The 27091-nt window shown below is 46.5% G+C and overlaps 1 protein-coding gene across 3 annotated transcripts in view; it reads right to left on the reverse strand.

Moving 5' to 3' along the window:
- Positions 1 to 570: 570 nt before the first annotated feature.
- Positions 571 to 27091, reverse strand: part of LOC140721941 (NACHT, LRR and PYD domains-containing protein 3-like) — a 32250-nt gene continuing 5729 nt past the window's right edge. Inside the window, exons 3-12 of one of the 3 annotated variants that reach the window (XM_073036763.1) lie at positions 25955 to 26121; positions 17934 to 18105; positions 17770 to 17835; positions 4994 to 6761; positions 3242 to 3328; positions 2916 to 3086; positions 2590 to 2760; positions 2266 to 2436; positions 1943 to 2110; positions 571 to 1778 (exon numbers count right to left, since the gene is read on the reverse strand). In XM_073036763.1, coding sequence (XP_072892864.1) covers positions 1691 to 1778; positions 1943 to 2110; positions 2266 to 2436; positions 2590 to 2760; positions 2916 to 3086; positions 3242 to 3328; positions 4994 to 6761; positions 17770 to 17835; positions 17934 to 18105; positions 25955 to 26121 — 3029 coding nt within the window. In that variant the 3' untranslated portion in view covers positions 571 to 1690. The remainder of the gene's footprint in view (positions 1779 to 1942; positions 2111 to 2265; positions 2437 to 2589; positions 2761 to 2915; positions 3087 to 3241; positions 3329 to 4993; positions 6762 to 17769; positions 17836 to 17933; positions 18106 to 25954; positions 26122 to 27091) is intronic. The other 2 variants (XM_073036764.1, XM_073036765.1) reach the window with 2 other exon arrangements.

The following is a 27091-nucleotide window of genomic DNA, read 5'->3' on the forward strand; positions in this document are numbered from 1 at the left end:
CATTATAGTAAATCTCCTTGGCACTCTCTCTATTTTGTTGACATTTTTCCTATAATTCGGTGACCAGAACTGTACACAACACTCCAAATTTGGCCTTATCAATGCCTTTTACAATTTTAACATTACATCCCAACTCCTATACTCAATGCTCTGATTTATAAAGGCCAGCATACCAAAAGCTTTCTTTCACCTACCTATCCACATGAGATTCCACCTTCAGGGAATTATGCACCATTATTCCTAGATCACTCTGTTCTACTGCATTCCCCAATGCCCTACCATTTACCATGTATTATTTCAGTTCATCGGGTGCAGTAAGGGGCAGTAACCCCAGGTCACTGTTTCTCCTGTGATGAGACACAAGTCCGACACCAAGACAGGAAGTTACAGCGGTTTATTGATTTCATCATGAGAAATGTAAATTAAACAATGTGTGAGCAGCTGATTTGCGGGAATAAATAAGCTGCTTCTGAATCACTCCCAGTCGTACACAAATAACTAAACGGCGATAACGGGTGGCCGGTTGAATAATTGCCCTGGTTACTTGAAATGAGTCGGAGACACAGACAATTCTTCAAGAAAATTAAACCTTTATTTGCAAACAAAGGCTGAGGCAATCAATGAACTTGTCACCGAAAGCCCCCCGAGCTCCGGTGTACAGCATTCTTTATAGTAATTTCTTATCTCAGTTACAGTTCGGTTTTATTCGCATACCCAATCAATTTTTAGTTGCATATCATCTATATATGAATTAATTAATCGCTCTTGCCTAGCCCGCGGTACGTCACCATTATGTTTCACCCCTTCGCATTGGGGCCTTATTCGTTGCCAAGTTTATGTTTTTCAGACAACCTCCCTCACAGTACATTCCTGCTCGCAGCATCCTGTCCGCCACCGTTATCTCGTACTAAACAAAGGCTGAGTGTACTACATGGGATACATCGCAGCTAATGGTGTAGCAAAACAAGCAGGTGTACTGTAAGTGCCATAATATGCAGCTAAGAGAGTACAAAGTATCTAGTGAAAACAACACATAACAAAATGTGCCTAGTAAAATAATACATATTAATATTCGGTACCTAGAAGTGATTACATAGTATAGTAAATAGCTAATACATAGTGATTATATTTCAGGTATATATAATGATTATATCAGGTATATTTCTCAATATAATCAGTCCCGTTTCTCACCGTCACTCTGCATCGGGGAACCGATAATTGTAAAATCACACTTCAGGGCCCTGTCCGAGATCACTGCAGATCCAGGGTCACTGCCAAAGTATTTGTCTGTTGAGCATCATTATATCGGCCAGACAGCCGAATGAACCGTCCTCAGCAAAGGGAGCAAAATGATTCTCTCACGGGATAATCCCACTCCGGGACATCGGTGTCCCAGACTGAGCCCCGGCTCTCGGGCTCCTCCTGTGTGTGTAATTCCCCAGGGTCTCACGCGGGAGAGTCTCGAACCCGCACATCCGGGGGAAGCTGCGCCGCTGGACAACAGGCGGAAATACATCACTGTTGCTTCCGATATCACCGAGCTCGAGACTGGAGCCTGTTCCGTTAAAACCGTTGGGATGTCTCCCCGGCGCGTGGCCATTAAAAGTAAGGGCGGGAGTTAAAGGGGACGACGAGGAATCTGTCAAAATGTCCCCATCCCGCGGGCGGGGATGTTGACACATTAAGAAGTTCACAGATCCACTGTCAGTCCGGGTCTGGGTTCCTGCAGAGATCTCAGTTCCTTCCTCCCAGTCTCAGTGAACCGATTTCCGTCCAGCCTGAAACAGATGGGAGAATGAAGATGGAATAAACAGATCACACAACAATGTCAGTAGCAGGGGAGTGGCGTTAATGTTTCAACAACACACACAGACAAATATCACCACAAAACCCGCGGATCCGCTGACATTTTATCACATTGAACATTAACACAAACACTCACAGGATCAGATCCAGTCTCGGGAGGGTCAGTATGAGGCGGCAGAGAGCGGGGACAGATCGGTCTGTCAGCGAGTTTAATCTCAGGTTCAGCTCCGTCAGTGATGTGTTTTTACTGAGAACAGAGACGAGATCCTCGGCCCCAGAATCTCTGAGACCGACACTCTCCAGCCTGGAGATGAGAGAGAGTGAGGGTGTAGGACACAGAATGACAGGAGATGGTACAAATCCCCAGTGTTTATCAGTAACACAATTACTGATCACGTTAATGTTCAGTGTCAGACACCCAGTGACTGTAAACACAATCTCCCACAGTCTGGTACTTACCACAGTTTCTGTATTTTACACTCCGGGTTCCTCAGAGCCGCAGACACCATTTTCACTCCTGAATCTCCCAGTATATTGGCACTCAGGTCCAGATCCGTGAGTGATCGGTTTGTACTGAGAGCGGAGGCGAGATCCTCGGCACCAGAATCTGTGAGACCGACATCGAACAGCCTGAAGATGTTAGAGAGTGAGGGTGAAGGACACAGAGAGACAGGAGATGGTACAAACCCCAGTGTTTACAATAACACAATTACTGATCACATTAATATTCAGTGTCAGACACCCAGTGACTGTAAACACAATCTCACACAGTCTGGCACTTACTCCAGTTTCTGTATTTTACACTCCGGTTTCCTCAGAGCCGCAGACACCAGTTTCACCCCTGAATCTCCCAGTTTATTGGCACTCAGGTCCAGATCCGTGAGTGATCGGTTTGTACTGAGAGCGGAGGCGAGATCCTCGGCACCAGAATCTGTGAGACGGACATCGAACAGCCTGGAGATGAGAGAGAGTGAGGGTGAAGGACACAGAGAGACAGGAGACGGTACAAATCACCAGTGGTAATCAGTAACACAATTACTTATCACATTAATGTTCAGTGTCAGACACCCAGTGACTGTAAACACAATCTCCCATAGTCTGGTACTTACCACAGTTTCTGTATTTTACACTCCGGGTTCCTCAGAGCTGCAGACACATGTCTCACTCCTGAATCTCCCAGTTTATTCCCACTGAGACTCAGACCCGTCAGTGATGGGTTTGTACTGAGAGCGGAGACGAGATCATCGGCCCCAGAATCTGTGAGACCGACATTGTTCAGCCTGGAGATGAGAGAGAGTGAGGGTGAAGGACACAGAGAGACAGGAGACGGTACAAATCACCAGTGGTAATCAGTAGCACAATTACTTATCACATTAATGTTCAGTGTCAGACACCCAGTGACTGTAAACACAATCTCCCACAGTCTGGTACTTACCACAGTTTCTGTATTTTACACTCCGGGTTCCTCAGAGCCGCAGACACCAGTTTCACTCCTGAATCTCCCAGTTTATTCTTCCCAAGTCTAAACACAAACAGACAAATTGATGAACAAAGCGATTCAAACCGTGGGTCTGAGGGTAATTCTCTCACGCAGATATTTCAGGAAACATTAAACCCTTCCGTAAATCACTGATCGGAGTTCCCATCACTGTCAATGTCCCTCACTGCCCAGCTCCAGGGTTTTCACCCAATGTCAGTAATTTAGTTTGTTGGAGTGACACTGTAAACCCCACGTATTCTGTCTCATTCCCTGAATGTTAGAAAAGTGCTCCTGACCTCAGAGGGTCGGAAGGAGCAGGGTTGAAAGGTGGGAGGAAGTGCCACAGTGAGAAAGATTTGTGAATGAGGAACGTGTCGATGGGAGATGGTGGGGGAGATCCCACCTGAGGTAAAGGGATGTGACGACGGAAGCTGCAGAAGAAAGGAAGTAGAGTGATCCCACAAAAAAAAGGAAAACACATCCTACAGAAGGAATGAGGATGTGGAAGAGAACCCAGAGGAAGATTCCGATGGGAAAAGATAATCCTACAAAACGAGGCGATTGAGAAATAGATTTCAGGGGAGGGGTGCGTCTGAACTGAGCTCCACAATCGGTAGAGGAGATACCCGAATGGGATCTGGGTATCTGCTAGTGAGCCGTCACACGGTTAGACTGATGGTGAGAGTCACACACGGGAAAGGGTGGGGGAGGATAATCTCTCAATGGTATTTCTTTCCTTCTCACCGGGGCAGTCTGCTGATGGTCTCTTGTTCCTGAGAGTGAAGGCTGTGTGAAGCTCTGACCCATCTGTTGCAGTCAGTGTCGGTCTGGGTGTCAGTAACCGTGAGAAAGAACATTGCCAATGGACGTGTGCCATTCCGGTGTTTTACTGCCATTAAAACCAACGGCCGTTGTTCACTGAAGTCACCAACATCCAACAAATCCTTGGATAATTACTCACCAGTTGTTTGTCACATCATTTGAATTTCTGAAATTTACATATAACCATATAACAATGGCCTTTCTAGTCCGTGCTGAATGCTGACTCTCACATAGTCCAACTGACCCGCACTCAGCCCATAAACCTGGATTCCTTTCTTGTCCATATACCTATGCAATTTTATTTTAAATGACAATACCAAACCTGCCTCTACCACTTCTACTGGAAGCTCGTTCCACTCAGCTACCACTCTCTGAGTAAATAAATTCCCCCTCGTGTTACCCTTAAACTTTTGTCCCCTAACTCTCAACATGTCCTCTTGTTTGAATTTCCCCTGCTCTCAATGAAAACAAAACTGATCCACGTCATCTCTATCTATCCCCCTCATAATTTTAAATTCCTCTATCAAGTCCCCCCTCAACCTTCTACGCTCCAAAGAGTAAAGACCTAACTTGTTCAACCTTTCCCTGTAACTTAGGTGCTGAAACCCAGGTAACATTCAAGTAAATCTTCTCTATACTCTGTCTATTTTGTTGTTATATTTCCTATAGTTCGGTGACCAGAACTGTACACAATACTCCAAATTCGGCCTTACAAATGCCTTGTACAATTTTAACATGACATCCCAACTCCGAAACTCAATGCTCTGATTTATAAAGGCCAACATAACAAAAGCTTTCTTCATCACCCTATCCACAATTTTACCAAATTTGAAACAACACAATAGAACAGTTTCATAGTTCAGAGTGAGAGATAAATCAAGTTACCTCAACTCCTGGCACTTGTGCAGCCCGGGTCCCAGCCGCTGGATTCCTTCACACAGAATGATGCATTTCTCCAGGTTGAGGTGTTTTATTGTATCACAGAGTCCGATGACATGAGACAGGACCGCGCAGTCAACCGGTGTCAGTGACATTCCACTGAATGAAAGTGTGTCCATGGATTCCAGTGCGGCCTGAGCCAGTCCAGGATTCTGAGACTCAAACAGGTAGTGCAATGTGTTCAGGAGGCTCCTTTTACCAGCTTCACTCCTCGTGTTTCCACTCTGGCGTTTAACCTCCTCCTTCACCCAGTCAATCACCCGGCAGGTTGTTCGATGAGGAAATGGGCCCAAAAACTCCACCAGGCCCCGAGCTGTTATTGGGGATGAGAGACCAGCAACAAAGCGGAGAAATACCTCAAATCGTCCATCTGTCGTGTTGTGGGCTACAGTGAGGGATTTCAGGATATCCCCGGGATGTGGATTCAGGAATTGTGCGACTGCAGCTACAAACTCTTGGATGGTGAGGTGTGGGAATGTGTACACCACGCTCTGGGCAGAATCCTCTCTCTGCAAAAGCTCCATCAGGAACCCGGACAGGAATGGGGAAGTCTGCAGATTGTAGTTGATCAAATCCCTATTTATAAACACAATCTTCTTCTCGGACACTCCTCTGAAGGCCATCTGTCCAACCCTGAGTAACACATTACGGGGGTTCCCAATCTCACGGCCGTGGTTTTTCAGGATGTTGTAAATATAGTAGCAATATAGTTGAGTGACGGTCTTGGGAACTCGCTGCGGGTCCCTAACTCTTTGTGTGAAGAAGGGGCCCAGTGCCAGTGCGAGGATCCAGCAGTAGGAGGGGTTGTAGCTCATAGTGTACAGGATCTCGTTCTCCTCCACGTGTTTGAAAACAGCTGCTGCCACCGTCTGATCTTCAAAATATCTGATGAAATATTCCTTCCGTTCCTCACCAACAAATCCCAGGATTTCAGTCCAAACACTGATCTCAGCCTTTTCCAATAAATATAACTCAGTGGGACGGGTGGTCACCAGCACTGAACACCCTGGGAGCAGCTTGCCCTGGATTAAACTGTATACTATGTCAGACACTTCACACCGCCACTCGGGATCTGGGCACTGGTGCCTGGGTTCTGTGCCTCTCCGACTGTCCGCAAAATCGATTCTGTGCTTGAATTCATCCAAACCATCGAATATAAACAGCAATCCCTCTGGGTTCTTCCAGACCTTTCTCAGTGAATTCCCAAAGTAAGGATACTGATCCAGAATCAGTACCCTCAGGTTTATTCTGCAGTTAATGGAGTTTAAATCTCGGAATTTGAAACAGAAGACAAAGTGGAATTGTTGGTATATTTTCCCTGTGGCCCAGTCGTAAACAATCTTTTGTACCAGTGTTGTTTTCCCAATCCCCGGGTCTCCGGTCATTGCTACTGAGCATCCCGAAGTTGATCGTGTAAAGAATCTTTTCATTTTGTCCCGAAAACTATGAGAGTAAGTATTCTGAAACAGATGATCAATGTGGATTTTCTCCAGCTCCCTGCGGAGATGTTTCTGTCTCCACTCCTCGTGGTCTCTGCCTCTTGCCAGTAGCTCATGTTCCACCAGTCTCCGATCTCGAACAGTAGAAATGACCGTGAGCTCAGCGTATCGATCAACCAGCTGGAAAACCTTCTCCTTCTCCCTCATCAGGATCGTGTTCACTCTCAGTGTTTCAGTCTGTGTCCGCAGAGTCTCCATGTGTTTCTGTCGAACATCTGAGGACGGACAGAAGTAGGTGGTCAAAGCCTGATCTGATGAACACGGAACACCCACTTATTTCCCCAATTTTAAAAAAAAGGCATTGTTTGGGTGAAATCGGGAAATCAGAGATAGGAGTGTGTGAAAATGAACGATGTCCCAGAAACGTCTCTGATCTCATTCAGATCCGCTGTTGGTGTTTGCAGATTCCCCGGTATTCCAGCGAGCACCAAGTGGACACGTGATCCTGGAGAGGAGAGTGTTGTGTGGAGTTGGTGGTGTCACTGCTTGACTGCTCAGCTTCTGCTGTACTCTGCAACACCGCAGACGGTAGATCTGGGTGCGGGGGTGCGGGCAATTTACGTCACTTTATTTTATTCATAACGGACCTGATGCTCTCGATGGTCCTTTGGGTTTAAGCTGTCAGTGCTGAGCCGAGAGTTACCTTGTCTAGGCTGAGCCAGTCACGGCGTAGCACTCCCTGCAGTACTCTATTGTCTCTTATTCTTTGAGGATCTGGCACATAAACACAGACAATACACCGTCCCACACATCTACAGTCTTCTCTGCTCCCAGGATCTGGCACATGAACTCGGGTAATATGCCCCCACCACACATCTACAGTCTCCTCCGCGCTAGAGAACTTGTACATGAATTCAGGCAGCAATAACAGGAGATGCTTGGGTCAGGGGGACAGGTAGGCGATTCTGTGGACAAATAAAAGGAGACACGGATGATAATTAGGTGCCAAGGTGCGAAATGCTTCTGAACACGTCCACAATATCCTGAAAAGGGAAGGTGAACAGCCAGAAGTCATAGCACATGTTGGTACCAATGAAATAGGAAGAAAAAAAAAAGAACAGATCTGGAAAACAGTACATAGGCAATCTGAGAAGCTGAAACTCAAACATAGTAATCTCCGTCTTTTTGGCTGCGCAACACGACAGTGAAGATAGGAATAGAACGAGGTGGCAGATAAATGCGTGGCTGAAAAATTACAGCGGGAGCAGGCGTGCCCTGTACAAAATGGACGTGTTGCACGAATTCTAGGTGGCCAAATATTCCAGTGGGCACATTTATTGGATCTGTTGAGAGAGTTTTACACTAATATGGCAGGGGATTGGGAACCAGGATGATAGAGCTTAGAATGAGCCAGCAGGCTTACAAGTAGATGATAGGTATAACATGAATGTAAGGAAGATCAAGCTCATGATTGGGTTAAAATGCAGACGGAGTGAAGTGTTGAATTGCACCACAGAGGCAAAATTCAAAAGGGCGCAGATGCAGAACTGAAGGCGTTGTATTCAATTGCGCGCAGCATTCAAAACAAGGTGACGAGCTCTTCGTGCAATGATATATTGGCCAGTATGAAGTTGTGGGCGTCACTGAGTCGAGGCTGAATGAAGGCCACAGTTGGCAGCTTAATATCAAAGGATATAATTTGCATCCAAAGGACAGGCAGGAGATTGAATTACATATTTAGAGAGAGGTGACATAGGATCAGAGAATGCTGAATCTTAGTGGGTGGAAATAAGAAATTGCAAGGGTAAAAGAGATTAACAAAATGAGAATCATATATAGGCCTCCAAATAGTAGCCAAGAGCAGTGGTCGGTATTTAAAAAGGGAGCTGGAAAAGGCATGTAATAAGGGTAATGACGCAATTGTAACGGGGACTTCAATATGCAAGGAAAATAGGAAAATCAAGCATACGTAAGGTTTCGGATCGCAAGAGAGGCAGTTAATTGAATGTCTACGAGATAGCTTTGCAGAGCAGATTGTGCTTGAGTCTACGCGGGGAGAGGCTATTTTAGGTTGGGTGTTGCGTAATAACCCAGATCTTAATATGGAGCTTAATGCAAAGGAACCTTAGGAGGCAGTGATCCTGAAATGATGGAATTCAAACTTCAGTTTGAGAGAGACAACTTACGTGTACCAGTATCGCAATGGAATAAAGGTAATTACAGAGGCATGAGAGAGGACCTTTACCAGGTGCATTAGGGAGGATACTCGTGAGAATAACGGCAGAACATAGATGGCTGAAGTTTCTGGGAATAGTTCACAAGGTGCAGGATCGATATAGACCACAGAGGAAGTTGTTCTCAAACAGTGACTGACAAAGGAAGTTAAGAACTGCATAAAAGCCAATGAAAGGGCTTATAAGCTAGCAAAAGTGGGCAGCAAGTTAGATGAATGGAAAGGTTTTAAAATCCAACACAATGCAAATAAAAAATTTATAGGAAGGGAAAAGACGAAATATGGGGCAGTCAAGGCAATAATATAAAGCAGGATAATAAACATTTTTTTCAGTTATTTAAAGAGTTTAAGGGAGATGAGAGTTGATATTGGAGAACTGAAAAATGATGTTGGTGAATTAATGGATACTTTGCATGTGTCCGCACTGTGGAGGACGCTAGCAGTGTGCAGTGGTCCGTAAGTGACAGGCAGTAGAAGTGAGTGCCACTGCTATTGCAAAAGAAAAAGTGCTCGCCATACTGAAAGGTCTTACGTTGCATAAGTCACCAGGGCCCAATGGACTACATCCCAGAGACCTGAGAGAGGTTTGCTGGAGAGATAACGGATGCATTGATGATGATTTTTCAAACATCAGTTGATTCTGGCATTGGTCCCGGAGGACTGGTGGATTCAAAATGTCACTCCACTGTTTAAGAAAGGAGAAAGGTAATAAAAAGGGAAATTGTCGGCCATTGGTCAAACCTCAGTGGTTAGGAAAGTGTTGGGTTCCCTTATTAAAGTTGAGGTTTAGAGTTACTTGGAGACTAATTACAAAATAAGTCATAGTCAGCATGGTTTCTGTGATCGAAAATCATGCCTGACCAATCTGTTTTCCGAGGAAGTAAGACGAAGGGTCAACAAAGGAGATGCAATGGATGCAATTTACTTGGATTTTCAGAAGGCATTTGTTTCGGTGCCACATAGGAGACTGCTGGAGAAGTTTTTTTTTTTTTTTTGTCGTTACAGGAAAGATATTGGCATGGGTAGCGGAATGGCAGGAGGCAGCAACTGGGAATCAAGGGGACCTATTCTGGTTGGCTGCCTGTCACTAGTGGTGCTCCGCAGGGGACTGTATTGGAACTGCTGCATTTGACCTTGTTTGTCAATGATATGGATAATGGAGTTGATGGCTTTGTGGCAAAGTGGAGGGTAGGTACCAGAATGTAGACAAATTTGAAGAAAGGGTTAAAATAGTGGCAGATGGAATACAGTGTTGGGAAATCTATGGTAATGTATTTTGGTATAAGGAGCAAAAGTGCAGACCATTATCTAAATGGGAAGAGGGTTCAAACATCACAGGTACACAGGGACTTAGGAGTCCTCCAGCAAAATTCCCAGAAGGTTAATTTACAGGGTGAGTCTGGAGTAAAGTAGGCAAATGTAATGTTGGCATTTATTTCAAGGGGAATCGAATATAAAAGCAAGAAGATAATGCTGAGCCCTTATAAGTATGTAGTCAGGCCGCACGTGGAGTTTTGCCAGCAGTTTTGGGGACATACCTCAGACAAGATGTGTTGTCATTGGGCAGAGTCCAGAGAGATTCACCAGGATGATTCTGGGAATGAAGGGGTTAACATATGAGGAGCGTTTAGGCAATTTTGGGCCTGCACTCAATGGAATTTAGAAGAATATGGTGGGATCTCTTTGAAAACTACCGAATGCTGAAAGGATCAGATAAAGTGGAGAGGATGTTTTCTATGGTGGGAGTTCCCAGAACTGGAGGACACAGCCTCAAAATTGATAGGCGATCCTTTAGAACAGGTAGGGAGGATATTTTGAGCCAGAGAGTAGTGGAACGCTGGAATGCTGTGCTACAGGCTGCAGTGGAGGCCGTTTCCATGGGGCTATTTAATACAGAAGGTCTTGATTGGTCAGGACATCAAAGAATATGGTGAGAAGGCAGATGTATGGGATTGAGTGGACCCGGGATAGGGGACTCGATGGGCTGAATGGCCTAATTCTTGCTCCCATGTCTTGTGGTCTGATGGAGGAATAACAACAAATCTCGGCCCACCTTTGGATCTGAAGTGTGAGACTTTCCATGCTGGTGTTGGATGTTCCTATAGGAGAGGTTTAGCTGCATTTTTGAAAGTTCACGGGATATTTGGCGCTACGGAAAGGGGAATGCAGAGGCTTCATCGGCAGTTTGAATGGGGCACGACTGCGCAAGCGCGTGAAGGTCTGCCTCTGAGACAGCGGGAGAGTTTTAAAAGCGAGCAGATTAAAAGAGCGGGAGACGGAGGAGTAGGAGACAGAGTAGGAAGGCTTTGGCTAGAGAGGCTTCGGCGAGCAGAGACTGAGGACGAGCTTGCTCCCAGTGAAGTAAGGCCTGCTAAGCTCCTTTAATTAATTTAATTAGCTTAGAAGAAGGTAGTGGAGGCAGCAGTTAGCGCAGTCGAGTGCACGGTTTACGGGATATGGGAAGTCAGGGCGAGCCAAATTGCCCCTGATGACCACACCTGTAAAAGGTGCATCCGGCTGCAGCTCCTGACAAACTGTGTTACGGAACTAGAGCTGGAGCTGGATCAACTTCGGATCATTCGTGAGACAGAGGAAGAAATAGACAGGATTTTCAGGGAGATAGTCAGGAGAAAGGTAGTTGGGTGACTGTCAGGAGAGTGAAGGGGAACAGACAGGAAGAGCAGAGCACCCCTGTGGCCGTTCCCATCAACAATAAGTATGTGCAGCATGTGGGAAGTCATGGGGAGCACAGCTGTCCCTGATGACTACACCTGCAGAACGTGCATACAGTTGCAGCTCCTGACAAACCGAGTTAGGGAACTGGAGCTGGGGCTGGATGAACTTCAGATCATTCGTGAGGCAGAGACAAAAAACAGACAAGTGTTTCAGGCAGACAGGCACCCCTAAGAGTCAGGAGACAAGTAGCTAGGTGACTGTCAGGAGAGGGAAGGGGAATAGACAGAATGAGCAGAGCACCCCTGTGGCCATTCCCATCAATAATTCAAATACCGTTTTGGACCCTGTTGGTGGGGACGACCTACCAGGGACAAGTTGCAGTGGTTGCGTCTCTGGCACCGAGACCGGACCCTCAGCTCAGAAGGGAAGGAGGGAAAAGAGGAGAGCAGTAGTGAAAGGGAATTCGATAGTTAGGGGGACAGGTAAGAGGTTCTATGGAAGAGATCGAGAACCCTGGATGGTCCGTTGCCTCCCTGGTGCCAGCGTTCGCGATATCACGGATCAAGCTCTCAGTATTCTCAAGAGGGAGGGTGAGCAGCCGGATGTCGTGGTCCATGTAGTGACCAATGACGTGGGTAGGAAGAAGGCGGAGGTCCTGCCAAGAGAGTTTAGGCAGTTAGGTGCAAAGTTGAACGAAAGGACCACCAGGGTTGAAATCTCGGGATTGTTAACCGTGAAACGTGCATGTTCCGACGGGATGGGTTGCACCTGAACTGGAAGGGGACTAATATCCTTGCGGCAAGGTTTGCTAGTGCTTCTCGAGGGGTTTAAACTAGATCTGCAGGGGGATGGGAACCAGAGTGTTACAGCTGATTGTGAGGTGGAGGAGGATAAAGGTCATGCGAGAGCTACAAGTACAGTGCATGGAGTAAAGCCTGATCTAACTTATAAAGAGGCTTTGAGGAAAGAGAAGTAGAATAAAGGGTATTAAGGTAGTAGGGCAGAAGGTCTAAAGTGCGTGTACTTCTTTGCAAGAAGCATCAGGAACAAAGTCGATGAACTAAGAGATTGGATACATACATGGAATTATGATGTTGTTGCTATTACGGAGACTTGGCTGGCACCAGGGCAGGAGTGGATTCTCAATATTCCCGGATTTCAGTGCTTTTGAATGGATAGAGATGGGGGAAATGGGAGGATGGTGGCATTACTGGTCAGGGATACTATTACAGCAACAGAAAGGGTGGCTAATGCAACAGGATCATCTTTTGAGTCAGTATGTGTAGAAGTCATGAACAGGAAGGGAGCAGTTATTCTATTGGGAGTATTTTATAGGCCCCCCGGTAGCAGCAGAGATACCGAAGAGCAGATTGGGAGGCAAATTTTGGAAAGGTGCAAAAATAACTGGGTTATATCATGGGTGACGTTAACTTCAATAATATTGATTGGCACCTGATTAGTTCCAAAGGTTTAGACAGGGCAGAGTTTGTTACGTGCGTCCAGGACGGATTCCTGTCACAATATGTTGGCAGGCCGACTAGGGGGAGATGCCATACTAGATCTAGTATTAGGTAACGAACCGCGTCAGGTCACAGATCTCTCAGTGGGAGAGCATCTTAGTGTCAGTGACCACCGATAGCTAGCCTTTAGCATTATCATGGAAAGGGATAGAATTAGAGTGAACTGGAAATTGTTTAATTGCGGAAGGGCAAGTTATGAGGCTAGAACTTGCGGGTGTGAACTGAGATGATGTTATTGCAGGGAAATGTACTATGGACATGTGGTCGATGTTTAGGTATCTCTTGCAGGATGTTATGGATAAGTTTGTCCCGGTGAGGAAGATTAAGAATGATGGGGTGAAGGAACCATGGGTGACAAGTGAGTTGGAAAAGCTAGTCAGGTGCAAGAAGGCAGCATACATGAGATTTAGGAATCCACGATCAGATGGATCTATTGAGGAATAGAGGGTAGCAAGAAAGGAGCTTAAGAAGGGGCCGAGGAGTGCAAGAAGGGGGCATGAGAAAGCCATGGCGAATAGGGTAAAGGAAAACCCCAAGGCATTCTTCAATTATGTGAAGAACAAATGGATGACAGGAGTGAAGGTAGGACCGATTAGAGATAAAGGTGGGACGATGTGCCTGGAGGCTGTGTAAGTGAGCGAGGTCCTCAATGAATACTTCTCTTTGTTATTCAGCAATGATCTGGACGGGCTAGCCTTGTGCGGACAGGGATGCAGCTCTCGCGGTAAGACTCGTGGTGGCGGGGTGTGTATTTACATCGACACGGAATGGTGTAAGAACTTTCTGCTGGTTTCCAGACACTACTCATCACTAGTGGAGTTTCTGGCTGTTAGATGCAGACCATTTTATTTGCCACGGGAATTGTTGGACCTGGTTTACACAAACATTCCAGACGCTTACGGGGCAGAGCCCCACCCCCACCTCGGATACTCAGACCACATTTCTGTTATGCTAATCCCAGCATACAGACCGCTCGTCAGGTGCTCCAGACCAGTTCAGAAGCAGGTGAAAACCTGGCCAGCAGGAGCCATCTCTGCTCTTCAAGACTGCTTTGAGCTCACTGACTGGCACATGTTCAGGGAGGCTGCATCTGATGGCGACTCTACCAACTTAGAGGAGTACACAGCACCAGTGACCAGCTACATCAGCAAGTGCATTGATGATGTTACTCTGTCCAAGACCATCACTACACGCGCTAACCAGAAGCCATGGATGACCGCAGAGGTGCGTGCGGGGCTGAGGGCCCTTGACTCCGCCTTCAGAGCAGGCGACAAGGCAGCTTTAACAACAGCGAGGGGCAAACTGTCCTCATCCATCAGAAGGGCAAAGCGTGGACAGGCCCACCTAATCCACAGCCACTTCCAGGACAGCGGGGACACGCGACACATATGGAAGGGCATCCAGGACATCACCAATTACAGAACAATATCACCTGCCTGTGCAGTTGATGCCTCCCTCCCACATGCGCTGAATAACTTCTATTCCAGGATTGAGGCGGAAAATGACGTGGCGGCGAGGAAGTCACCCCTCCTACAAATGACCAGGTGCTGTGTTCTCCGTGGCCGACGTGAGAAGATCCTTGTGCAGGGTGAACCCACGGAAGGCTGCTGGACCAGTCAACATCCCTGGTAGAGTGCTTCAACATCTCCCTGAGCAGCGCCACCATTCCATCGTGCTTCAAGGCCGCCATCATCGTCCCCGTGCCGAAGAATTCTTCAGTGATCCATCATCATGAAGTGTTTCGAAAGGCTGGTGATGAGGTATATCAAGACCCTGCTGCCCCCTCACTGGACCCCCTGCAGTTTGCGTACCGTCCCAACCGCCCAACAGATGACGGCATTGCCACCACCTAACCATCGGGCCCTAACCCACCTGGACAAAAAAGACACATACGTTCGGATGCCGTTCATAGACTTCAGTTCAGCATTCAACACAATCATCCCTCAGAAACTGATCGGAAAGATGAGCCTACTGGGCATGTACACCTCCCTCTGCAACTGGATCCTAGACTTCCTGACTGGGAGATCTCAGACAGTCCGGATCGGGAACAACATCTCCAACACCAGCACACTGAGCACGGGGGCTTCCCAGGGCTGCGTGTTCAGTCCACTGCTGTTCACTCTGCTGACCCACGACTGTGTTGCAACACACAGCTCGAACCATATCATCAAGTTCGCCGATGACACCACCGTGGTGGATCTCATCAGCAAGAACGACGAGTCAGTTTGCAGAGAGGAGGTGCATCGGCTAACGGAACTGTCTCTGAGAGCCATAGAACCATACAACATTACAGCACAGAAACAGGCCTTCTGGCCCCTCTTGGCTTGTGATGAACAATTTTTTTGCTTAGTCCCTCTGACCTGCACCTGGATCAAATTCCTGCAAACCCTCTCATCCACATACCCGTTCAAGTGTTTCTTAAAAATCAAAAGTGAGCCCATATTCACCAAGTCAACTGGCAGCTCATTACACATTCCTGCCACACTCTGCGTAAAGAGGACCCCCCCCCACCTCCAATGTTCCCTTTAAACGTTTCCCCCTTCACTGTTAACCCATGTCTTCTGTTTTATTTCTTCCCTGTCTTCTGTGGAAAAAAACCTGCTTGCATTCACTCTATCTATCCATCTGGGGAAAGGATCCGAAGCGTTCGGGCACTCACGACCAGAATATGCAACAGTGTTTTTTTCCAAGCACTCAGACGCCGCAATACCCAGAGCCTGGACTGTCACCTTACTGCCCTATTGTCCTGTATATTATTTATTGAAACGACTGCAATGTTTTTGTGCACTTCATGCAGTCCTGGGTAGGTCTGTAGTCTAGTGTAGCTTTCTCTGTGTTTTTTTAAAGTAGTTCAGTCTAGTTTTTGTACTGTGTCATGTAACACCATGGTCCTGAAAAACGTTGTCTCGTTTTTACCGTGTACTGTACCAGCAGTTATGGTCGAAATGACAATAAACGTGACTTGACTTGACTTGACTTGACAGGGAACCTGATGACGGCGAGGACAATATGAGTGAGGGTGATGTTCTGGAGCATGTTGGTATTAAGGAGGAGGAGATGTAGGATTTATTAAAATACATCGGGACGGATAAGTCCCCAGGGCCTGTCGAAACATTCCCTACGAGGCCAGCGAAGATATTGCGGAGTGCCTGCTTAGGATCTTACGTACGCGTTGTCCACGGGAATGGTACCGGAGGATTGGAGTGAGACGAATGTTATCCCCTTGTACAAAGAAAAATGGTAGTAAGGGTAGCCCGGGCAATTATAGACCACTGAGCCTTGCGTCTGTGGTGGGAAAGCTATTGGAAAAGATTCTTAGAGATAGGATCTATGAGAATTTAGAGAATCATGGTCTGATCAAGGACAGTCAGCATGGTTTTGGGAAAGGCAGATCGTGCCTAACAAGCCTTATAGAGTTATTTGAGGAGTTATCCAAGCATATAGATGAAGGTAGTGCGGTGGACTTGACCTACGTGGATTTTAGTAAGACATTTGACAAGGTACCACACGGTAGGCTTATTCAGAATTTCAGAAGGCATGGGATCCTGGGAAGTTGGACAGGTGGATTCAGAATTGGATTGCATGCAGGAAAAAGAGTGTCGTGGTGGAGGGAGTACATTCGGATTGGAGGGTTGTGACTAGTGGCGTCCCACAAGGATCGGTTCTGGGATCTTTACTTTTCGTCATTTTTATTAACGACCTGGATGTTGGGGTAGAAGGGTGGGTTGGCCAGTTTGCAGACGACACAATGGTTGGTGCTGTTGTGGCTCATGTAGAGGCATGTCGAAGATTGCAGACAGACATTGATAGGATGCAGAAGTGGGATGAGAAGTGGCAGATGGAGTTCAACCCGGTGAAGTGTGAGGTGGTACACTTTGGAAGGACAAACTCCAAGGCAGAGTATAAAGTAAATGGCAGGATACTTGGTAGTGTGGAGGAGAAGAGAGATCTGGATTTACATGTCCACAGATCCCTGAAAGTTGCCGCACAAGTAAATAGGGTAGTTAAGAAAGGTTATGGGGTGTTAGCTTTTATAACTCGAGTGATACAGTTTAAGAGTCGTGAGGTGTTGATACAGATCTGGTTAGGCCACACTTGGAGTACTGTGTCCTGTTCTGGTCGCCTCATTATAGGAAGGATGTGGAAGCATTGGAAAGGGTACAGAGGAGTTTTATCAGGATGCTGCCCGGTTCAGAGAGTATGCATTGTGATCAGAGATTAAGGGAGCTAGGGCTTTACTCTTTGGAGAGAAGGAGGATGAGAGGAGACATAATAGAGGTATACAAGATATTAAGAGGAATAGAGTGGACAGCCAGGGCCTCTTACCCAGGCACCACTGCTCAGTACAAGAGGACAAGGCTTTAAGGTAAGGGGAGGGAAGTTCAAGAGCGATATTAGAGGAAGGTTGTTTACTCAGAGAGTGGTTGGTGCGTGGAATGCACTGCCTGCGTAGGTGTTGGAGGCAGATACGCTAGTGAAGTTTAAGAGACTACTAGACAGGGGTATGGAGTAATTTAAGGTGGGGGGTATATGGGAGGCTTGGTTTAAGGGTCGGCAGAATATTATGGGCAGAAGGGCCTGACTGTGCTATACTTTTTCTATGTTCTATGTTCTATGCTTCCTCTCTGACTGACGGGAATGTCTGTTTAGCAAACTCATAGATTTCTCCAGGTGCGCAGCCGAAGACCCGGAAGGTAAAAGGTGTTCTGAAAAATGCAAGTGTTTACCCGTCCACCAGCCACAGCAACAAAGAGTGTCTCCTGAACTCTGACAGTCTCAAACCCTGCCTCTAAAGGCTGGTTTCGGGCTCTCAGAGTGAAATAAACACTGCGAACTGTCCGTTCCATCGCTTACCTTTTAGATGCTTGGGCACTTCAGATAATCCCCGCTCAATGTCCATGTAGGCGAACTGGCCGTCACCTGTTCAAACAGATAATCCTTTATGAGGTCTGTTCTGTGTTATACAGTCAATTCATCAGTATTTACATCTGTAACACACAGTGCATTGTTCACCGTACCACGTTCCCGTATTTCATTCAGTATTCTGCTCAGCTTCGGTAAATGGTGATGTAGTTTGACAAAGGATTCCCACATCACCCTCTGGGCCCCCGGGCCCTTCTCCATCACCAGATCCAGGAGGAGTTTGGAAGCGCCCGCTCGGTTTCCCTTCTCTGCCAGCTCAGTCACGCTCTGTAATGAACAATGGGGAATATGTTGAGTAGCCGAGGGGTGGGTACAAATCTACCCTGAACATGGACTGACCCACCACATTCTACTCACTACAGATCTCTCACAACCATTGAAGTGTTCATAGCGAGGTAAAGATTTTAAAAGATGCGAGCGGGGTCAGTCAGGAGTTCCTGCACGCCACAGATGGCGGGGTAATTATCCACTTCACGAGTTTGAAGCGGAGCACACATGGCGTGAGTGAGCCAGACATAGAGCGGGGAGTTGAGGTTTTGTGTCAGAGAGTGTTCAGTGCAGAGAGGCAGAGGCTTTAGGTAGATATTGGGTAATATTGTTCCTCTTTTTTTCATGATTAGAACAGTGGGAATGGCAGGCAGAATAGTGGAATGCTCTTCCTACAGGGTGCAGCAAGACAGGGGTAGCCCGACCACTGCCCCTTCAGGCATTTTCTCCAGCTGCAGCTTCTTACAGACTGAGCTGAGGAATTGGAGCTGGAGCTGGATGAACCCGGGATCACTCGGGAGGCTGAGAGATTGACTGACAGGCTGTTCAGGGACGGATATATCCACAAGGCGCAGTCCGTAGATAATTGGGTGACCGTCAGGAGGGGGGAAGAGGATAGGCAACCACCACCGAAAACTCCTCTGTAACAGGTATATATCTTTGTGCTTCGGGGTATTGCCCAGCAGAGGAAAGCCACTGCGATTATGCGTCTGGCACAGAGTTTGGTTTTGCGACTCAGAAGGGATGAGAAGTGGTGAGCTGCACTGACAGGGGGAGTTAAATGTTTCGGAGAACAGGCTGGAGATTCTATTTACGTGAACGAAACTTTTGGATGAAGTCTTGCCAATGTCAGTGACATCTGCCGACGCGTCTGACACATTCTTCAGGGCAGGATGAGCTGCCAGAGGTCGTGGTCCACGTTGGCACCAATGACAAGAGTAGGAAATGTGATGAGGTCCTGCAAAGTGAGCTTATGTTGTCAGATGCTAAGCTAAAGAGCAGGAACTCCAGAGCTGTTCTCTCAGGATTGCTCTCCGTACCACGTGCGAGTGAGGTCTGAAATAGGACGATAATATTGTCTAACGTGTGGCTGATCAGATGTTGCATTATGGAGGGCTTCAGGTGTTTGGATGATTGGGCTCTCTTCCAAGGAAGATGGGACGTGGAGAGAGGTGATCGTTTTGCACCTGAGCTGGAGGGGGACTGATAACCTTGCGGGAAGGGTTGTTAGAGCAGTATATAGATGGGGGAGGTGTCAAACTATAGTTGCAGGGGGATGAAGAACCAGAGTGGATAATGGAGTGGCAGTGTGGGAAATATGTTGTTAAGCCATCTTCCAGAGTCAATAGACAATAGACAATAGGTGCAGGAGTAGGCCATTCGGCCCTTCTAGCCAGCACCGCCATTCACTGTGATCATGGCTGATCATACACAATCAGTACACTAACGGGTTAACATGCTGAAACTAATGTTCCGAGTTGCGTCTAACTTCAATGCAAGGAATATTGTAGGAAAGGCAGATGAGCTTAGAGCATGGATCAGCACATTGAATTACAACATTGTAACCATTGATGTGATTTGGTAGGAAGAGGTGCAGCTCTGGCTGTTCAGTATTCCAGAGTTCCGTTGTGTTAGACATGATTCAATAGAGCGGGAGGAATTAAAGAAGGAGAGATAGCATAACTCGTCAGAAAAATATCCCTGCATTGCACAGACAGGACAGCTGGAGGGCTCGTCTACTGAGACTGCATGGGTGAAACTGAACAAGAAGAAACGGATGGGATTATATTGTCGAGCACGGACTAATCAATGGGTTTTAGAGGATCAAATTTGTAGAGGGATCACGGAGAGTCGCAATAAACACAAAGTTATGATGGTAGATCATTTTAACTTTCTATTTATTGACTGGGATCCCCATATTGTAAAGGGCTGAATGCGATGCTGCTGGTCAGATGAGTTCAAGGAAGTCATAACTATAGGCAGTGTGTGCTGGAAATATTTTAGGGAAAAAGACAGGGCAGGTGACAGACCTGTGTGCAGGTAAACATTATGGATCTGGTGCCATTTGTATGAAGATCATTATACAACAGGATAGGTCTGGTCTTCTGGTTAAAAATGTAAAACGGAGAAAGGCCAATTTTATTGGTATCAGAAGGGATCTGGCGCAAGTAGTTTGGGACAGGTTGTTTTCTGATACAGACATGCTTGGTAAGAGTGAGTCCTCCAAAACTGAAATGTTGAGTGTACAGAGTTTGAATGAATAAGTGACCACAAGTACAGAGTCTGAAAGTTCCTGCCAGAATAAAAGGGAAGGGTAACATGTTTATGGAACCTTGGTTTTGCGAGACATTCAGGCCCTGAGCGCATTGCAAGTAGAGGATTGAAGAATTAAATGAGGTTCACTATGAATACAAGAAATGCAAGAGTTACTAAAGGAGGAAATCAAGAGAGCTAAGACCTGACGAAGGGTCCCGGCCTGAAACGTTGACTGCTCCTTTCAACGGATGCTGCCCAACCTGCTGAGTTTATCCAGCGTGTTTGTATGTGTTGATTTAACCAATCTTATAGATTCTTGAGGAGGTTACCAAGCAAGCAATGGAAACAAGTCAGTGGATGTTGTCTACATGAAATGCAGCAAGGCATTTGAAAAGGTCCATCATAGAAGCTTGGTCAGTAAGATGAATTCGTTTGGTATTCATGACATGGCAGTAAGTTAGTTTAGATATTGGATTTGTGAGAGAAGCTAAGACAGGTAGTGGAGGTTTGCTTTCTGACTGGAGGCTTATGAGTAAGTTGTGTGCTTCGGGGACCTGTGCTGTGTCTGATGTTGTCTGTCATTTATATCATATACCAACACTCTGGATGATACTATGGTAAAGAGGGTCAACAAATCTGTGGATGACACCAAAGTAGGGACAGCGAGGAAGGTTATCAAAGCTTCCAGAGGGACTTGGAACAGCTGGAAAAGGGTGGATTAAAATTGTCAGCTGGAATTTAATGAGGACAAGTGTGAGGTGTTGCATTTTTTGAGGACATACGGTGATAGAACTAAGACATTTATTGGTAGGACATTGAACCGGTCGGTAAAACCAAGGTATCCAAAGAGGAGATCCAAAACTTCTTGAAATTGTTGCCAAAAGTAAATTGCGTTGCAAAGCTTTAAGGACATGGGTCTTCATATATCAAAGATTTGAATGCAGAAATTGGGATAGAGGCAGATTTAATGGAGCTGTTATGGAGGGTGTAATCTAATTAGGCGGGGGGTTGGGGAGCAGAATGTTAGGGTTGAGGATGGGGAAAACAGAGCTGATAAAAAGGACAGGCAGGAGATAAGAACAATCACAGCCAGTGGCATGAGTTACAGGGCGAGGTACAGGGTGAGTTAAATGAGTTACAGGGCGAGGTACAGGGTGAGTTACATGAGTTACAGGGCAAGGTACAGGGTGAGTTACATGAGTTACAGGGCGCGGTACAGGGTGAGTTACATGAGTTACAGGGCGAGGTACAGGGTGAGTTACATGAGTTACAGGGCGAAGTAGAGGGTGAGTTACATGAGTTACAGGGCGAGGTACAGGGTGAGTTACATGAGTTACAGGGCGAGGTAGAGGGTGAGTTATATGAGTTACAGGGCGAGGTACAGGGTGAGTTACATGAGTTACAGGGCGAGGTACAGGGTGAGTTACATGAGTTACAGGGCGAGGTAGAGGGTGAGTTACATGAGTTACAGGGCGAGGTACAGGGTGAGTTACATGAGTTACAGGGCGAGGTACAGGGTGAGTTACATGAGTTACAGGGCGAGGTACAGGGTGAGTTACATGAGTTACAGGGCGAGGTAGAGGGTGAGTTACATGAGTTACAGGGCGAGGTGCAGTGTGAGTTACATGAGTTACAGGGCGAGGTACAGGGTGAGTTACATGAGTTACAGGGCGAGGTACAGGGTGAGTTACATGAGTTACAGGGCGAGGTACAGGGTGAGTTACATGAGTTACAGGGCGAGGTGCAGGGTGAGTTACATGAGTTACAGGGCGATGTAGAGGGTGAGTTACATGAGTTACAGGGCGAGGTGCAGGGTGAGTTACATGAGTTACAGGGCGAGGTAGAGGGTGAGTTACATGAGTTACAGGGCGAGGTACAGGGTGAGTTACATGAGTTACAGGGCGAGGTAGAGGGTGAGTTATATGAGTTACAGGGCGAGGTAGAGGGTGAGTTACATGAGTTACAGGGCGAGGTACAGGGTGAGTTACATGAGTTACAGGGCGAGGTGCAGGGTGAGTTACATGAGTTACAGGGCGATGTAGAGGGTGAGTTACATGAGTTACAGGGCGAGGTACAGGGTGAGTTACATGAGTTACAGGGCGAGGTGCAGGGTGAGTTACATGAGTTACAGGGCGAGGTACAGGGTGAGTTACATGAGTTACAGGGCGAGGTACAAGGTGAGTTACATGAGTTACAGGGGGAGGAACAGGGTGAGTTACATGAGTTACTGGGCGAGGTGCAGGGTGAGTTACATGAGTTACAGGGGGAGGAACAGGGTGAGTTACATGAGTTACAGGGCGAGGTGCAGGGTGAGTTACATGAGTTACAGGGCGAGGTAGAGGGTGAGTTACATGAGTTACAGGGCGAGGTACAGGGTGAGTTACATGAGTTACAGGGCGAGGTAGAGGGTGAGTTATATGAGTTACAGGGCGAGGTAGAGGGTGAGTTACATGAGTTACAGGGCGAGGTACAGGGTGAGTTACATGAGTTACAGGGCGAGGTGCAGGGTGAGTTACATGAGTTACAGGGCGATGTAGAGGGTGAGTTACATGAGTTACAGGGCGAGGTACAGGGTGAGTTACATGAGTTACAGGGCGAGGTGCAGGGTGAGTTACATGAGTTACAGGGCGAGGTACAGGGTGAGTTACATGAGTTACAGGGCGAGGTACAGGGTGAGTTACATGAGTTACAGGGGGAGGAACAGGGTGAGTTACATGAGTTACTGGGCGAGGTGCAGGGTGAGTTACATGAGTTACAGGGGGAGGAACAGGGTGAGTTACATGAGTTACAGGGCGAGGTGCAGTTACAACAGAGAGCTACAAATACTCGACAGAAATTGTTATACTTGAATGCACGCAACATAAGAAATAAAATGGACGATCTTGAAATTCAGCTAAAGATTTGCAAGTATGACATTGTGGCCATCTCTGAAACTCGGCTAAAGAATGTCTGCAATTGGGAGCTGAATGTCGAAGGATGTATGGTATATCGGAAGGATTGGATAGTAAGTAGAGGGGGTTGTGTGGCACTGTGTATATGAAATAATATCAGATAATTGGAAAGTATTGAGATAGGATCGGACAGTGCAGAGTCCCTATGGGTTGAGCTAAGAGATGGCAAGGGTAAAAGGACCCTAATGACAGTTGTATACTGGCCTCCAAACAGCAGCCGGGATGTGGATTAGAAATTACAGCACGAGATAGAAAACGCGTGTCAGAAGGGCATTGTCATGATAATCGCCGGAGATTTTAAATGGCAGTGGATTGGATAAACAAGGCCACTACTTGACATCAAAAGAGAGAATTTTTAGTAAACACAATGTGCACTGCAGATGCTGTGGTCAAATCAACACGTACAAACAAGCTGGATGAACTCAGCACGTCGGGCAGCATCCGTAGAAATGAGTCGTCAGCGTTTCGGGCCGAGGCGCTTGGTCAGGATTGAAGACGGAGGGGGCAGGGGCCCTATAAAGAAGGTGGGATGAGAAGGAGGTGCAGGTGAAAAAACGATCAGAGGAAAGATCAAGGGTTGGGGGAGGGGAAGCAGGGAGTGTATAGGCTGGAGAGGTGAAGAAGGAATGTAAGGGGAAAACACTATGGGTAGTAGAGGAAGGCAGAATCATGAGAGAGGTGATAGGCAGCTAGAAGAGGAGGCCGAGTGAAAGTGTGATAAGGGAAGGGAGAGGGAATGAATTACCAGAAGTTCATACCAAGAGGCTGGACATTAACCAGACGGTATATGAGGTGTTGCGCGTCCAACCTCAGTTTGGCCTCATCATGGAGGTAGAAGAGGCCATGGATTGTCTAAGGCATGGCGTTTCAGAACTGCTTGCGGTTGAAGTCACTTGGGGATCAGCTTTGCTGGATTGGAGGTTGCGGAATGATCGTAATTAGAAAAGAGAGCTTAAGGTTCAGGAACACTTAGGGTTCAGTGTTCAGAATGTGTTCGTGTTCACTTTAAAATTTGAGACGGAGAATTTAAATTCCAATCTGTCGGTATTTAGTGGATTAAAGGAAATTACAATGGCATTAAAGGGGAACTGGCCGAAATTGACTGGAAAGAGACACTAGCAAGAAGGACAGCAGAGCAACAGTGGCTGGGGTTTCCGCGAAAAATGAGGGAAGTGCAAGACAGATATATTCCAAACTAGAAGACATTTTCGAATGGAAGAAGGACAGTACTGTGGCTGACGAGTGAAGTCAGAGCCAAAGTAAAAGCAAAAGAGAGGGCATGCAAGGAAGCCAGAGCACGTGGGAAGTTAGAGAATTGGGAATCTTTTAAAAACTTGCAGAAGAAAACTACGAAGGTCATTTGGCAGGAAAAGATGAAATACGAAAGGAAGCTGGCGAAAAATGTCAAAGAAGATACTAAAAGATTTTTTTAAATGTATATAACGTGTAAAGAGAGATGAGGGTAGATATGGGACCAATAGAAAATGACATTGTAAATATTGTAATGAGAGACGCAGAGATGGCAGAGGAACTGAATGCACATTTTTGCAGTTGTTGGAATCGATTGTTAGGGATGAGATTACAGAGTACCTGGAGGCACAGAAAAAGTTAGGTAAGTGAGGACTAGATGGCCAAAGAGCCTGTGGCTGTACAGTGGAGTTCAATGACTATGACTAGGTCGAAGTATGAGAGGGTCGTTGTTGATTTTCCCTGGTGTAATTGCTGGTGAACCACAGAAGGTTCACACTTCACTGCCAGGCTCCATGAGGGGTCCAGTGTCAGCAGACAGCTGGGACTTGGCAGTGAGGGGAAGACAGCAAATTCTGGACTTCTGTGCACGTGTGGTAATGTTGAGAAAGAAGTTTGGATTGAAATTGTCGGCTGTCTCCTGTGGAATGTCGAGTTCGGTATGGACTGGCTGGCAATAGGTGAATGCACTCCAGTATCAGAAGGACCACTGGAAAGCTGTTTATTTGTAATTCTGTGTTAGCTTTAGATGGTTGGAATATTTCCAGTGATACTGATTTTGCACTTTTCAATGTTAATAGCATATGTTGTGGTCGTTAGAATCTCATAGTGGAACAGTCACAAGGATCAGAAAGTAATGGAACCATGAGGCATGTTGGGATATTAACCAACAAAACGGATCAGCAGTTTAACAGAGACGAGATTCAGCTCTGCCTGGTTCAATTGATGTTGGGGTTTAAGGTAGACTCGAGAAATGAGCTGAGAAATTAATCACTATAATTTTGATTTGTGAGAAACCCGGGAGTTATCAAGAGAATACAGACTAATGAATCGCCCTTAATGTCGAGCATTGGGAGCATGAAATGATGTCAGACAGAGAGGTGTAACGTGGTTCTCTGTCCACTTGCAAAGTCCGTCAAGTGTCACACACTAAAGTCACCTGTCAATCATTGTCTGTATCCTAACCTGTCCAAAACTGAAAGTGTTCGGAAAACTGGTCAGAGGCTTGTAGTGGTGAATAAAGGCTCAGTGTATCCGCAAATGAAAACTCTTTTCTTGATGTTGACCACAAACTTTGAAGGATTTTCATAGCCCAGAGGTGCCGTTACACCGGTTCTGTCGGTCTATGATAAATTCAGTAGAATCTACACTCAGTGTACTTCCCTCTCACTTACGTGATACTCTGGCCCGGTGAAGTGATCATCGCCCATTAACATGAAGCCGACTCCCTCCACACCCTCCTCAATCGCCTGCTCCAGTCTCTCCTTGTAGAATATCGTCAAACGGAACAGATGGTGATCATCACAATTTGACAGGAAGGCGGAGATGGCCGAGTTCAGATCTGTAGTCAGTCATAGAACATAAAATAGTTGAATTACCCGATGCCAATTTAAACCAATTCCTTCTTCAGGAACATGGTCAATATCCCTCGGTTACCGGCCTACGCATGAGTTCCAACGCTTCTTAGATGCTGCCGAGTGTCCGTTTCCAGTCCCTCCCTCGGCAGCACATTCCAGAAACTGATCTATCTCTGAAGACAACATGCTTCCCAGATCCGTTTTAAACTTTCCCTTCTAACCTTAAGCCTATTCGCTCTGGTATTTAACATTTGCCACGAGTTACAGACTATCTATCTTAGCTATGCCTATCATGAATTCACACATTTCTCTGAGAAAAGGTCTCAGTGTCCACCGGTCCAGAGAAAGCAACCCAAGGTTGTTCGACCTCTTCTGGAAGCCAATATTCTGTAATCATTGCGAAACACAGCTGCACCCTCTCCAGACACTCCACATGATTCTCGTGATGTGCTTATCAGATCAGTGCACCATATTGAATTTTTCTCTTAACCAAAGTTCATCCAGATACAACACAATTTTCAAAAATGTCCACTCGCACCTCCACTTGTCGTTGCACGCTGCCGACTGTGTTGCCAATTTCAGGAAACTATGCACATCCATCACAAGGCCCGTCCGTACATCAATCTTCCTAACGGTCCCAGCATACACTGTGCTCATTGCTCGCGAACTTCACCTCCCAAAGTTCAACTCCTCATATTTGCCCTAATTAATTGAACCTGGTGACTGTCTGTTCATATTTATAATTGGATGCTGAACATTTCGACAACAGTCTTAAATATACACGACACCGCCAACTTCTGTAAATCGACGAATCAGTCCACCCATGTGATTATGTAATCGTTTTGAGTAATGCATAGTTTATTATTAATGTATTTACATCACACACGACGTACAGCGAAGCAGTGACCCTTGCAGACACGTCTAGCCACAGACCTTCACCCAGAGGAATGCTCC

Source organism: Hemitrygon akajei, unplaced genomic scaffold, assembly GCF_048418815.1.
Source record: "Hemitrygon akajei unplaced genomic scaffold, sHemAka1.3 Scf000065, whole genome shotgun sequence".
NCBI lineage: Eukaryota > Metazoa > Chordata > Chondrichthyes > Myliobatiformes > Dasyatidae > Hemitrygon > Hemitrygon akajei.